General features: G+C 41.8%; 1 protein-coding gene across 3 annotated transcripts in view; it reads right to left on the reverse strand.

Moving 5' to 3' along the window:
- Window positions 1–12,051, reverse strand: part of LOC111856890 (class I histocompatibility antigen, F10 alpha chain-like) — a 30,819-nt gene extending 18,768 nt beyond the window's left edge. Inside the window, exons 1-8 of one of the 3 annotated variants that reach the window (XR_011984982.1) lie at window positions 11,889–12,051; window positions 10,493–10,753; window positions 8,889–9,167; window positions 8,222–8,521; window positions 8,035–8,133; window positions 7,849–7,866; window positions 7,599–7,670; window positions 6,813–6,840 (exon numbers count right to left, since the gene is read on the reverse strand). Coding sequence is in view for 1 of the 3 variants with exons in the window: in XM_072705824.1 (XP_072561925.1) it covers window positions 7,621–7,670; window positions 7,849–7,866; window positions 8,035–8,133; window positions 8,222–8,521; window positions 8,889–9,167; window positions 10,493–10,753; window positions 11,889–11,994 (1,113 nt within the window). In the remaining 2 variants the exon portion in view is untranslated. Of the gene's footprint in view, window positions 1–6,812; window positions 6,853–7,598; window positions 7,671–7,848; window positions 7,867–8,034; window positions 8,134–8,221; window positions 8,522–8,888; window positions 9,168–10,492; window positions 10,754–11,888 lie in introns of all 3 variants that reach the window. The other 2 variants (XR_011984983.1, XM_072705824.1) reach the window with 2 other exon arrangements.

The raw sequence follows: 12,051 nt of genomic DNA on the forward strand, positions 1-12,051 counted from the left end.
GTCACTTCACAATTGGTAAATTCTTTCTGGTTGTGTTACACAATGACAATAAACTGATTGAATCTTGAATCTGGCCACTCAGAAGAGCAGAATTTCTAATTTCACATAGAAAGTTGCATTAAAAACATCACTGCTTTATGCGGAAAGTTAATTTGGTAGCATAATGTGGTGGGAAAGGAGGCGTGAGAGATGTGGGTGTAAAAAGTACCCCTGGAGGGGTGGGGTTTATTCAGGTGATAGAGGGGCTGAGGTTGCAGATTCAGGGGGGTGTGGTTCTCTCCCCAGGCAGGGGGGGGCACGGGTCCTTTGGCGCTGGGGGTGTGGCACTGGAGGCAGGAGGCTCTCAGGGCGATCGGCCCCCAGGCTGCCAGGGGAAGAGGAAGCACAGACAGCTGGCTTACCCTGGACCCTCAGGGTTTCAGCTCTGCTGGGGAAGACCATGCCACCCCTCGGTGGGGAAGTAAATGGCCCCCAGCCGTTTCCCGTTATCATTCATTACAGGTTGTTTCTGGGCCGACCCTGAGGACCCCACTGTTGCTGTCTGCCTGCATAATCCAGAGTGACGCTTGTGGTGTGCGGCGGATTCCTGGTGGCCATCACATCACCCCCCCCCCCCCAAGTGCCTTCCTAGCTGCGTGGTCCGTGATGAGGGTGACGAGGCTCTGGGATCCTGTTCAGCCTTTGGATGGCGAGCACAGGGGGCGTCTCCATGAGGTGTCGCTGGCAGGGGGTGTGGCCTAAGAGGCTGGAGAACATGGTAGCTGCTGATGACCCCCTGCGGTTCCTGGCGTATGGACCTCCCCCAGAGGCCCTGTGCAGGAGGGCTGCAGCTCGATCCACTGCTTCAGCAGGCTGACGTGGTGAAGCAGCTCAGAGGAGTGGCGGCTGGCTGGGATGCCAGACCTGGTCGGTCACAAAACCCACCATTTCCACCATGGTGTGAGGTCTCTGCCAGGAGGCCAGGAACATGCAGGAGGTGTTTGGGATGAGGATTAGGATTTGATTGCTGTGCTTGGGCAGGCCGGTTGTTGGGTTTGCTCCATGGGCTCCCTGATGATCAGCCTGATCTTCTCAATCCTCTCCCTCATCTCCTAGACAGAGGGCCGTGTTCTGGTGAGAGGGAATTTCCTCTGGGTTAAGCGACACCTACTTCTGCTGGATCAAAGTCTATCACTGCAGTTCAAGTCTCAGTGGTGGTCAGAGGCTCTGTGGTGCAAAGGTTGCAATGGTCCATTCATACAGCGAGACTGAAAGTACTGGATGTTGTTGGGTTAACATGGCTTATGGTTCTCTGTACTGGCAAAATAGGTCCCTATTTTTAAAAAGGACTCTTGAATCTATGAAGTTGTGGCAAGGCTGAGTTTCTGGTGATTAAATCACACTTCCAAGATGTGATTTCATTAAAACTAAGATAATAAATTAAAATATAATTTTATATGTTATTTATTTTGGTTCCTTTGATTTATTGAAAGATTGTTTACAGATATGTCTGTACAAGATAATGGAAGTATGATAAATTAACTGTTAAGCATATAGACATTTAGGTTTTTTCATTATTACATGTCTTCTTTTTAAAGAGATTTCCAGTTTTCCAAGATAAATTCTGAACATCATTTTGAAATTTCAGAATACCTTAGTTTTTTAATTTACCAGTCTTTCTCCCAGTCTAGAATAGCTCATTATTTCATCCCAGTGATTTGTAGTCAGACTTTAAAAATTCAAGCCCAAGATCAGGCAGTCATGCTGTAGGCAGAGATTATAAATGCTGATATTTTTGCAATATGAGGATGTGATGTCAAATAATAGAATTTAGTACTTCATTACAATAAAGAAAAAGGGTTTTCAGGTCAATAAATCATCTAGAAATTACATAATACTAGAAGCCTATTTGCCAATTAACTTTACTGACACTTATATATAAATAAATTTATTAAGACTACAACATACTGATATTTATGCCTGTATTCGTATGACGGACATCAGCAGACATTGTCTATCATTCATTTCCACTCTGGTCATATGCATAATGTATGTTGTCATCTGTCGCCATGGAGATTTAAGCTGAACAGGTTTCTGCTGTGGGAATTCCCCTGTGGTCACGTGTCCTCTGTTTGTTAAATGGTGTCGTGCAACACAGGGTGAATCCAATGCACATTTACAAGTAGATTTCAATATTCAGTAGTCTACAATTTTTAATTCACTTTGCAATTCTACACTCATACGCTAATATAGAAAATATTACAATTTTTTTTGCATAACTGAATGATTTTTAATCAGCAATCTTGCAAGAAGTGACCCTGTATTTTTCCATCCATCCTTCCGTCCATCCATCCATCCATGCTTATTAGTACAGGGTCACTGGAATCCTGGTGAATATCCCAGGATGCACTGGGCCCAGGACACCGTGGGTGGGATGCTGGTTCGTTTCAGAGTCATGCTCACTCACTAAGCGGTATTTACATAAAAAAAAAAGTCACCGAATCACATAAATAAATATAAACAAAACTCATGGACAGATAATTAACTAATATGAAGAAATTAAGGGTTAAATATGTAATTATTTCCTGCTCATGCAGCTATAATAAAAATCACAAACACAAATGCGTTTCAGTTCATCATTTTATTGTAATATGTCGTTTCTGATGCAATTCTGATAGCATGTGATGCAAATATCCATTTTTCTCTTTCAAAATAAATAATTTTGCAATTATTTATTTAATATTTATTTAGTAGTACAGTTCACATATCTACTCATGATTACAGAAATACATTTTGGCAACAGCAGCAACCTTGTTGTCCAAACTGATGTACGGCTGAGGATCAGAGCGCAGGGTCAGCCAGACCCAGGAGCATTTAGGGTTAAGGGCTTTGCTAAAGGGTCTAACAGTGCAAACACTGTTTCAGTCATGGGGTTTGAACTAGCAACCTTCCTGATGGTGATGTAACCTTAGGCAAAACACACTGACACACATGATGTTTTGCGCTAGCCAAACATTTGACTCTCGTGGGGCAGATTTGGCCTGCAGGCTGCCTGTTGGGGACCCCTGCCTCAGAACCACACAGCACCCAACAAAAGTGCCCCCCCTCCTATTAGACACACACATCCTGGGGAGAGCAAAGCCATTTATCCAGCACCTTGGGGCAGTGTTTGGGGATAAGGAGCTTGCTGCAGGGCCCAGGGGTGATATGATACTCTGCGGGACACGGGATTTGAACCAACAGCCTTCTGGGCATTGATGTCCAACCTGGAGAACTACATACCATCTTATGTGGATGGTGATTTCATTACTACTAAAACACTCCCGTATTCAAAAGCAGTGAAACATTATGTTTTGAATGATCTGCTACCCACAACAATTTTTATTAGACCAAATGAGAAAGACCATCATTTCACAATTCACGATAAACCAAATTCACAACTTAGAAAAATAAATTATATACACTCACCTAAAGGATTATTAGGAACACCATATTAATACGGTGTTTGACCCCCTTTCACCTTCAGAACTGGCTTAATTCTACGTGGCATTGATTCAACAAGGTGCTGTAAGCATTCTTTAGAAATGTTGGCCCATATTGATAGGATAGCATCTTGCAGTTGATGGAGATTTGTGGGATGCACATTCAGGGCACGAAGCTCCCGTTCCACCACATCCCAAAGATGCTCTATTGGGTTGAGATCTGGTGACTGTGGGGGGCATTTTAGTACAGTGAACTCATTGTCATGTTCAAGAAACCAATTTGAAATGATTCGAGCTTTGTGACATGGTGCATTATCCTGCTGGAAGTAGCCATCAGAGGATGGGTACATGGTGGTCATAAAGGGATGGACATGGTCAGAAACAATGCTCAGGTAGGCCGTGGCATTTAAACGATGCCCAATTGGCACTAAGGGGCCTAAAGTGTGCCAAGAAACATCCCCCACACCATTACACCACCACCACCAGCCTGCACAGTGGTAACAAGGCATGATGGATCCATGTTCTCATTCTGTTTACGCCAAATTCTGACTCTACCATTTGAATGTCTCAACAGAAATCGAGACTCATCAGACCAGGCAACATTTTTCCAGTCTTCAACTGTCCAATTTTGGTGAGCTCGTGCAAATTGTAGCCTCTTTTTCCTATTTGTAGTGGAGATGAGTGGTACCCGGTGGGGTCTTCTGCTGTTGTAGCCCATCCACCTCAAGGTTGTGCGTGTTGTGGCTTCACAAATGTTTTGCTGCATACCTCGGTTGTAACGAGTGGTTATTTCAGTCAAAGTTGCTCTTCTATCAGCTTGAATCAGTCGGCCCATTCTCCTCTGACCTCTAGCATCAACAAGGTATTTTCGCCCACAGGACTGCCGCATACTGGATGTTTTTCCCTTTGCACACCATTCTTTGTAAACCCTAGAAATGGTTGTGCGTGAAAATCCCAGTAACTGAGCAGATTGTGAAATACTCAGACCGGCCCGTCTGGCACCAACAACCATGCCACGCTCAAAATTGCTTAAATCACCTTTCTTTCCCATTCTGACATTCAGTTTGGAGTTCAGGAGATTGTCTTGACCAGGACCACACCCCTAAATGCATTGAAGCAACTGCCATGTGATTGGTTGATTAGATAATTGCATTAATGAGAAATTGAACAGGTGTTCCTAATAATCCTTTAGGTGAGTGTATAGGTGTCACAGGGTGAGAATGGTAATAGTTGTTTGCTGACTGTGATTAGTGTTTTCACTAGGGTGATCCCCTATTTTTGGAGTGGTAAATGGAACAGAACAGTGAACAGGGAAGACATGGAACAAGGGACTGCGGAAAGGAGACTCAAGCGAAGCCAGGAGTGTAAATTCGTTGTGAGGCAGAAGACAGCGAGTTCTTTCAGGAAAGATCAGCGGATGCTGCGACTGTGAGAGTGTCTGCCCCAGTGTTCCTGTTTGTAGTGCTGTCTTGTAATGGTGTGATGATCCGTGTTGGGGGTAGGGTCCAGGCTAATTTTGTCGTAAAGACTTTAAAATACTGTGGTATGCCTTATTACCATAATACTGCCCAAGCCTTGACTAGTAACTTTAAAACTTCATAAAAGTTTACCCATTTCACTACACTGCTTGAATTTGCAGTTGATAACCTTTTTGGGGACAGGAATCCTAGTGGAGGACCTGAAACATATGGGAGCACAGAATAAATTCAGTGATTTGTTAAAAATATCAGTTTCAACCGGAGCCAGTTAGAACAGTGCCTCAAGGTATGAGATGATACCTGGTCATAGTAATGAGCATCTTTAATTGCAGTTTAGCAGTGATCTTTCCTTCCCTCGTGGCACCTGTCACACATTGTCTGCACTTAGAGATTTCCTTTGTCACCACGTTTAATCAAAATGGAGTCTGGCTGATCACTCTCAGTTTTAGAAATGAGATCTGCCAGCATTTTAAAGGCTTTGCGCTCACAGGACTGGGGTGGAATGTAAATATTGACCAGTATGAATGAGGTAAACTCTCTTACAGAGTGAATCAGCTTACATTCAATAAAACCTGCCTCCAATTAAGGTGAACACGATTTTACCAAAACCGTGACCGATTCTCCACCTCCTCCTGGTAGGGCGATTCGTTAAGGAAGATCCAACCCATTAGGACCGTGTCAGCAAACTTGACAGCGGTGTGTATAAGTGCTCAAGCTTGCGGATGAGCTTGACGGGGATTATACAGAATTCACAGATGATAGCTGTGGTTTTATGATTTTGCGAATGCGACAGCCATTAAACTCAATTAAATTAAATTATAAAATTGTCTGTGTCCACTTATTCTGAACACAGTTCAGCAGGATGGTAGAGGTTTTAGTACTGAAAACAATGGCGCTTTCCCACTGGCATACAGGAGCTGAGCCATACCACACCAAAAAACAAACAGGAAAAACCTTCAGTGAAACATTCCTGGGTAGAGACAGATAATATATTTAAAGAAATTAAGGATTAAATATGCAATTGTTTCCTGCTGGTTCTGCAATACATTACATTAAGAATCACAAACACATCTGTCCAGATTTGTTCTCTTTATTAGTCCATTTCAGACAAAATATTTACATTCAAAATGAAAATTAATGCAATACGAATTTCTGTTTGTCTTTTTCATAATTTATTTTACTGATAAAGAAGTTTCATTTTATGAACATGGTAATCATATATTCAGCGATTTTCCACTTGTGTATATAACAACAGAATTTCATAATTACTTAAACAGTTCTGTATGTAAAACCACCAAAGCATAAGGTTTAGGGTTACATTACCTACAGCAACTAGACAAACTGAAAAAAGTTCATATCACATTAATTCTGAAAGAAACAAGTTCACACCTTCAGCAGAAAATTAAGTAACATACAAGAACAATGTATGAAAACCTTGTGAGAAATGCACTACATACTCAGAAGCATTTAAAATATAATTTTCCACTCACTAAGTTACCAATAATCCTCACCTGAGTGCAACAATGTAACTCTGGGCAACAACAGCTAATTATAAAAGGTGCTTCCTATAATAATAAAGTGCTGGACAGTGACAGAGCAGAGCAGCTATAAGACAGCTGAGGTTTAACTGCTAATACAGTAACTTACAGAGAGAAATAAACCTGCATTAATGATCCTTCCTGACCATCAGTCAGTGATTCAGTTTCTGATTAAATTTATTCTGCTCCTCACAGTTTGAATCTCATGACTTGTTGATTGTAAAGCTGCTAAATGCTTAATAAAGAATAGACAGTATATTGTATGTGTGTGTGTGTGTGTGTGTTTGGGGGGGGGGGGGGGGGTATCAGGTCTGCACATTCATCTTATCTTGTCTTTGTCTTCTGGCAGAGAAGGAGATGAACCTGAAACCAAAATCAGACCGAAATGAGAAGAAAACATCCTGAATGCAGCTGGAGGACAAATCAGACAAAGCAAACAAACAAACTCAAACACAAGTTCTAAATGCAAAGGTGTGCATGCTCAATTTTAATTAATTAATTTTACACTGAATTACTTATGTCCGGCGGGGGGTGGGGGGGGGTTGGGGGGGAGGATCGGGACGGTTTAAATGTTTGCAGGATGGATGGGGGTAGATATCATCCCCACTCAGCACCCTGAAACAGACGCTCTGTCTGAACCAAAATATAATAAAATTTTCTCACCTGCAACTTGTATTTATCATCAGTTTAAGTTAAATAACATCAACATTAAAACAGACACGTTGTTGTGCGGCCACAATGCTAACACAGTTAGCCTGGTTAAAAAAAATCCACAGAACATCAGAAGGCGGTAAACTAGTAGCTCTGGATGAATTAGACTAACAGAAACTCCCAGTGCGTATTTCACACTTTGATTATGACAATGCGCACAAGTATTTGTTAGTCAAAGTTATGTTTCAAAAAGATCTCACAGAAGGTGTTATTCACAGCTGAAGTACACAGTGTACCTAAAAGCTCGGCTGTCAAGCTGCTTTTTCACTAAGCACCATGTCCAACAATTTCCTGAGGTACAGTACAGCACATATATCGCTTATATAAGAAAATGGAATAAAAATTTAAATGAATGTGCATTTGGCAGTGTAAATACCATGTAAGGTATGTTCCATGGTAACAGGACTTACTGTGACATCATGGAGGGTGAACTCATGCTTTTGGTTGCTGTTGGCTGGAGTTCTCAGAATCAGTGTCAGATGCTACAGTGAAAAACCACAGATAAAGTCACAGGGTTTGGTTATATTCTATACATACGTACTAAAGGACTGCAGGCAATTTATTCAAGGTGATATTTCCACTTAAATCAATTTTAAATTTAAATGCTCCTTATACATATATTCAGTCTTGGCAACAGCAATACAGAGTAACAATACTTACTGCCGGCTTTCCCATAGCCTGAAACACAGAGGGACACAGAGTCAGACACAGGCACTCAGACTCTGTGCATCATTCGTGTGTCAGAGGCCCCAGTATAATGACTGTGTGCAGTTACATGCTTTCAAACGTCACTTGTGTTTCTGTCTGGACGCCATTGTTCTCTCTGTCTGTCGGCTTTTCTGTTACCTGTCCTGCTCCTCCTCCACAACACGACCCCAACGACGACAGCAACGAGAGCCAGAGCAGCAGCCACACAGCCGATGATGATGCCCCAGGAAACGCCTCCTAAAATAAGGTTAAAGCACCATGTTCACCCCTGACAGTGACGCCCATCAGCTGCTCTCTCTCATTACTGTGTCGCTGCTCCTCTTACCCTGATTGGTCCTTATGTTCTTCTCCTCCAGCAGCACAGCAATGTCATCCTGGAGGCTGTTGTGCTGCACGACACAGCTGTAGCTGTTCATCTTCCAGTCCTCAGGCTTCACCGTGAGTTTTGATGTGATCTGGAAAGTTCCGTCCCCGTTTGGCAGGGTCTCCCCCTCCTCCACATCGCTGTGCATGTCCACTCCATCTTTCCTCCAGGTCACCACGATTCCTCTGGGGAAGAAGCCGGTTGCGCGGCAGGTGACAGGAGAGGAGGGGTCCTTCTGCAGCAGAGACACCTCAGGGCGGACTTGGGGAGAAAGACAAAAACATCCATAAATAAAACGCTACACTTCATCACCAGCAATCTCTCCTGTAAATATATAATGTGATTAATATTCTACACAGTTTAGCTATAAGCCTGCATCAGGACAGGGACAGCTGTGCCCCCCCTGTATTTCTTAGTATTTATGCCAGGAAGGTGTTAATGATGTAGTATCATGTAAACCTGTCTTTGGAAGGTTGGCATCAGTTCTGGCTGCATTTTAAAAAACAGGCTAAATGTTTTGCCAGAAAAGTGGATTAAGGTGCCGCTTTGCCCTCCAGTGTGTTACAGCCTGACACTCAGTGTATCTGCTAAGCAGCACAGCCCCAGTCCCAGACCTGCTGTACTGTACCTGTCCTCTCCAGTGTGCTCTTCCCGTAGCTCACATACTTCTTCAGCCACTCAGTGCAGATCCCGGTGAAATAAACTTTTTCTTCTTCAAGACGATCTCTGTTACTGTCCCACTTTACTTTAGTAGGAACTGCCTGCTGCACTGGAGCCACAAAGCTCATGGTCTTGAAGTCCAATGCAATGAAGTCACTCCCATCATAACCATACTGGTCTTGACCACCTGTGGCCCCAGTTTCATCATCCCAGTCACAGCCGTACATCACCTGAAGTGTGTGGATACCTGAACAGAAAGAGGAGAGAATTAGCAGGCAGGTTTGATGCGGTTTCTAACAATGGCAGTGGCAGCTGATCATGGACCAATCAGAGGCTGGGTGGGGAATTCCTACATTTACACGGGGCCGGTGCTGAGGAGACAAACCCCTAAATGGTGTGAATTTGCATGCTGTGTGTCATGCAAAAATACCGGCAGCTTCTCTAAAGCAGACACTATGTCCTTGGTGCCACACAGCAGGAAGTCTACTGACCCCTGGGTTGAGCTTCTCTGACACTGAAGTGTGCCGAGACCCAATCATTTAAAATAACTGTGCATTCCATTAAATTCGGCTGAAGTACAATATGAAAACACTGATGTCATATTTCATTAGTGTAGAAATAAAAGCCTGTTCTTAGTAATACATAACATAATTCTCCTGTACTGAAAGTCATCAGAATTACATACAGTATCAATTCAAAGAAATAAACAAAAAATGTAATATACAAAATATACTAAATTTCATAGTAAATCTGTGCGATGACAATAAAAGGCATTCTATTCTATTCTAAATGTAAAACATGTACATGCACACCTTTGCCCTACAACAAAGCATGTATTGAGTGCTGTGGTGTTTTTATACATTTGATGTGAGCATAGTGTTCAGATAAGCAGTACGGGTGTAACAATTCTCCAAATCCGTGGTTCAGTTCAGACCTCGATTTCTGAGCCACGATCTGTTTCGTATCCAGAATGTTTGTTTGTTTTTCATACAAAAAAATGGGAAGAAAAATTCTGGGCCTTAATGAATCACTAGCAATTTGGAACACTAAACCGAAGAACACTAACGAAAATGTTTAACATTACATAAAATAACTATGTAAACAAAAATAAAGTAAAAAATAAAATGCCATGCTTTACTGGATAACCAGAATGTTCCCGCACTGCTGACTGAATGTGACCAGGCCATCTCAGGGTTATTGTCCATCTTGATCTAATGAAACTAGCCAAGTTTTGGACCAAAATAGTCACGTCACACATGCAGCTGGAAGACAATAAAATACGTGTAGTGTACAAAATTTACAAAATATACAGGTTTCCCTAATTTTAAACTGAATAGTAATTGATTTACATGTGTCATAGTGTTAATTCTGAAATGAAAAATTAGTTTTTAACATTTGTGACATAATGAGAGCTCAACAGGCTGCACCTGCAGCAGGGGATTTAGATGTTTATCGTGGTTCTGTCTTCCAGAACCGCAAACACAACATTCTGAATGTTTGTACTGCGGTCTGGATCAGGACTGCTACACCACTAACAAACATGTTACACTGTGGTAAACATGCACCACTTACCTTCTGTGTGATTGAAGAGCTTCTTTGCCACTGCAATGCTCTTTCTCATCTCACACTCTGCATCCCTGCTATACTGAATCTGCTGTTCCCAGTAATCAGCATGCACAGCCTTAGTCATCCAGTCCTGACGAGATGTCACGTTGCGTACTTTGCTGTCATAGTAATCGATGGGCTCCCCATTTACCAGCCCCACAGACACAAACTCTGGGAAGTCAGGTATCCCTGACGTGCCGGTGTAGACATACTGTAGGGAGTGCGTCACTGGGAAAACAAAATCATTACAAGTTATACGGCTGGGATCTCTCTACGTTTTTTGTATTACAGTATACTGTATTTTCCTATAGTGGAATGCAATACAGGCTACAATGTGAATACAGTGATATCTGCTTGTAAATTAACACTTATTTAAAACTTGTGAAATCTGTCATGTTCCAGGTGTGCTGGTTGAAACTTGAAACTATCTAGCAACTTCCATCTAGTAATTCCGTACTATGAGGTAAAAACTACTTAATGCCGTTTTAAGTCTTGTCAGCAGTCTTAAAAAGGATTTATTCGTTAATGAAATGACTGGCTTTCGTTGACACTCTTAACCAGTTGCAAAATGTAACCACACGACGTCACTAGTTTCTAGGAATACATCAAATAAGGTAAAAAAAATGAAAGTAAGATTTGATATATTTTTATTTATTTACACTGAGTTTGTGGCTTTTGCGCTCTTTCTCTATGTCTAATTATATGTGTTTTTTTAATCTATCAAGCCTGAGCTAACTACTGCTATAATTGTGTCTCTTAAACGTACTGTCATTTCACAGGACGCACTAAAAATGCGAGTAAGCTAACAGTACGGCTACATTCGCACAATCACGAGTGATCTGTAAGAGAAGGAGCTGGGTCTTTTGATATATAAATCATATCATACAAAACTAAAGTAAGAATAATTATGTTTTTATTAATTTATTTTGTGTTAGTAAATGCATGTTAACTGGGGTAAATATAACCAAATTAGTAAGATACCAAATAAAACATAGTACATCAATTCATATTCCAAACTCTATTCAAAGATAACCATGCAACAAGGCAAAAAGTCAATACATCTGAAGTTTTAAGGTATTAAGCAAGAGCGGTCAGCACAGCCTTTCCCGAGCTGAAGCCCAGGTGCCTCCGCTAAAATGGGGCCTCAATTGAAATTAATACAATTTGAACCCCCCACCAATGGCCAGTAACACAGTAATCACACGGCACATCTAAATATTATAGAACAGTTTTTAAAAAATGCAAAACACATGCTTAAAATCTTAGTAAGGAAATCAAACACCAGTGTTAGGCAAGACAGCATAATCCTTCGTCTCACTTTAGAATGGCATTTTAAAGCAAATGAATATTTATCAAAACGTACCTGCAAATGTGGAGTCAATGCAAAAAAATATTAGCGTGAAAAACACAACTTTCCACATGATGGTGGGATCGGGGGGGTTCCTGAAGCAGGGAATCAAACCCCCCATCAGTTTCCGTGCGTTGAACCGGGATACAATATAGACTTCACTGCGGGTTGTATTCTG

The sequence above is a fragment of the Paramormyrops kingsleyae genome, chromosome 23, assembly GCF_048594095.1.
Source record: "Paramormyrops kingsleyae isolate MSU_618 chromosome 23, PKINGS_0.4, whole genome shotgun sequence".
NCBI lineage: Eukaryota > Metazoa > Chordata > Actinopteri > Osteoglossiformes > Mormyridae > Paramormyrops > Paramormyrops kingsleyae.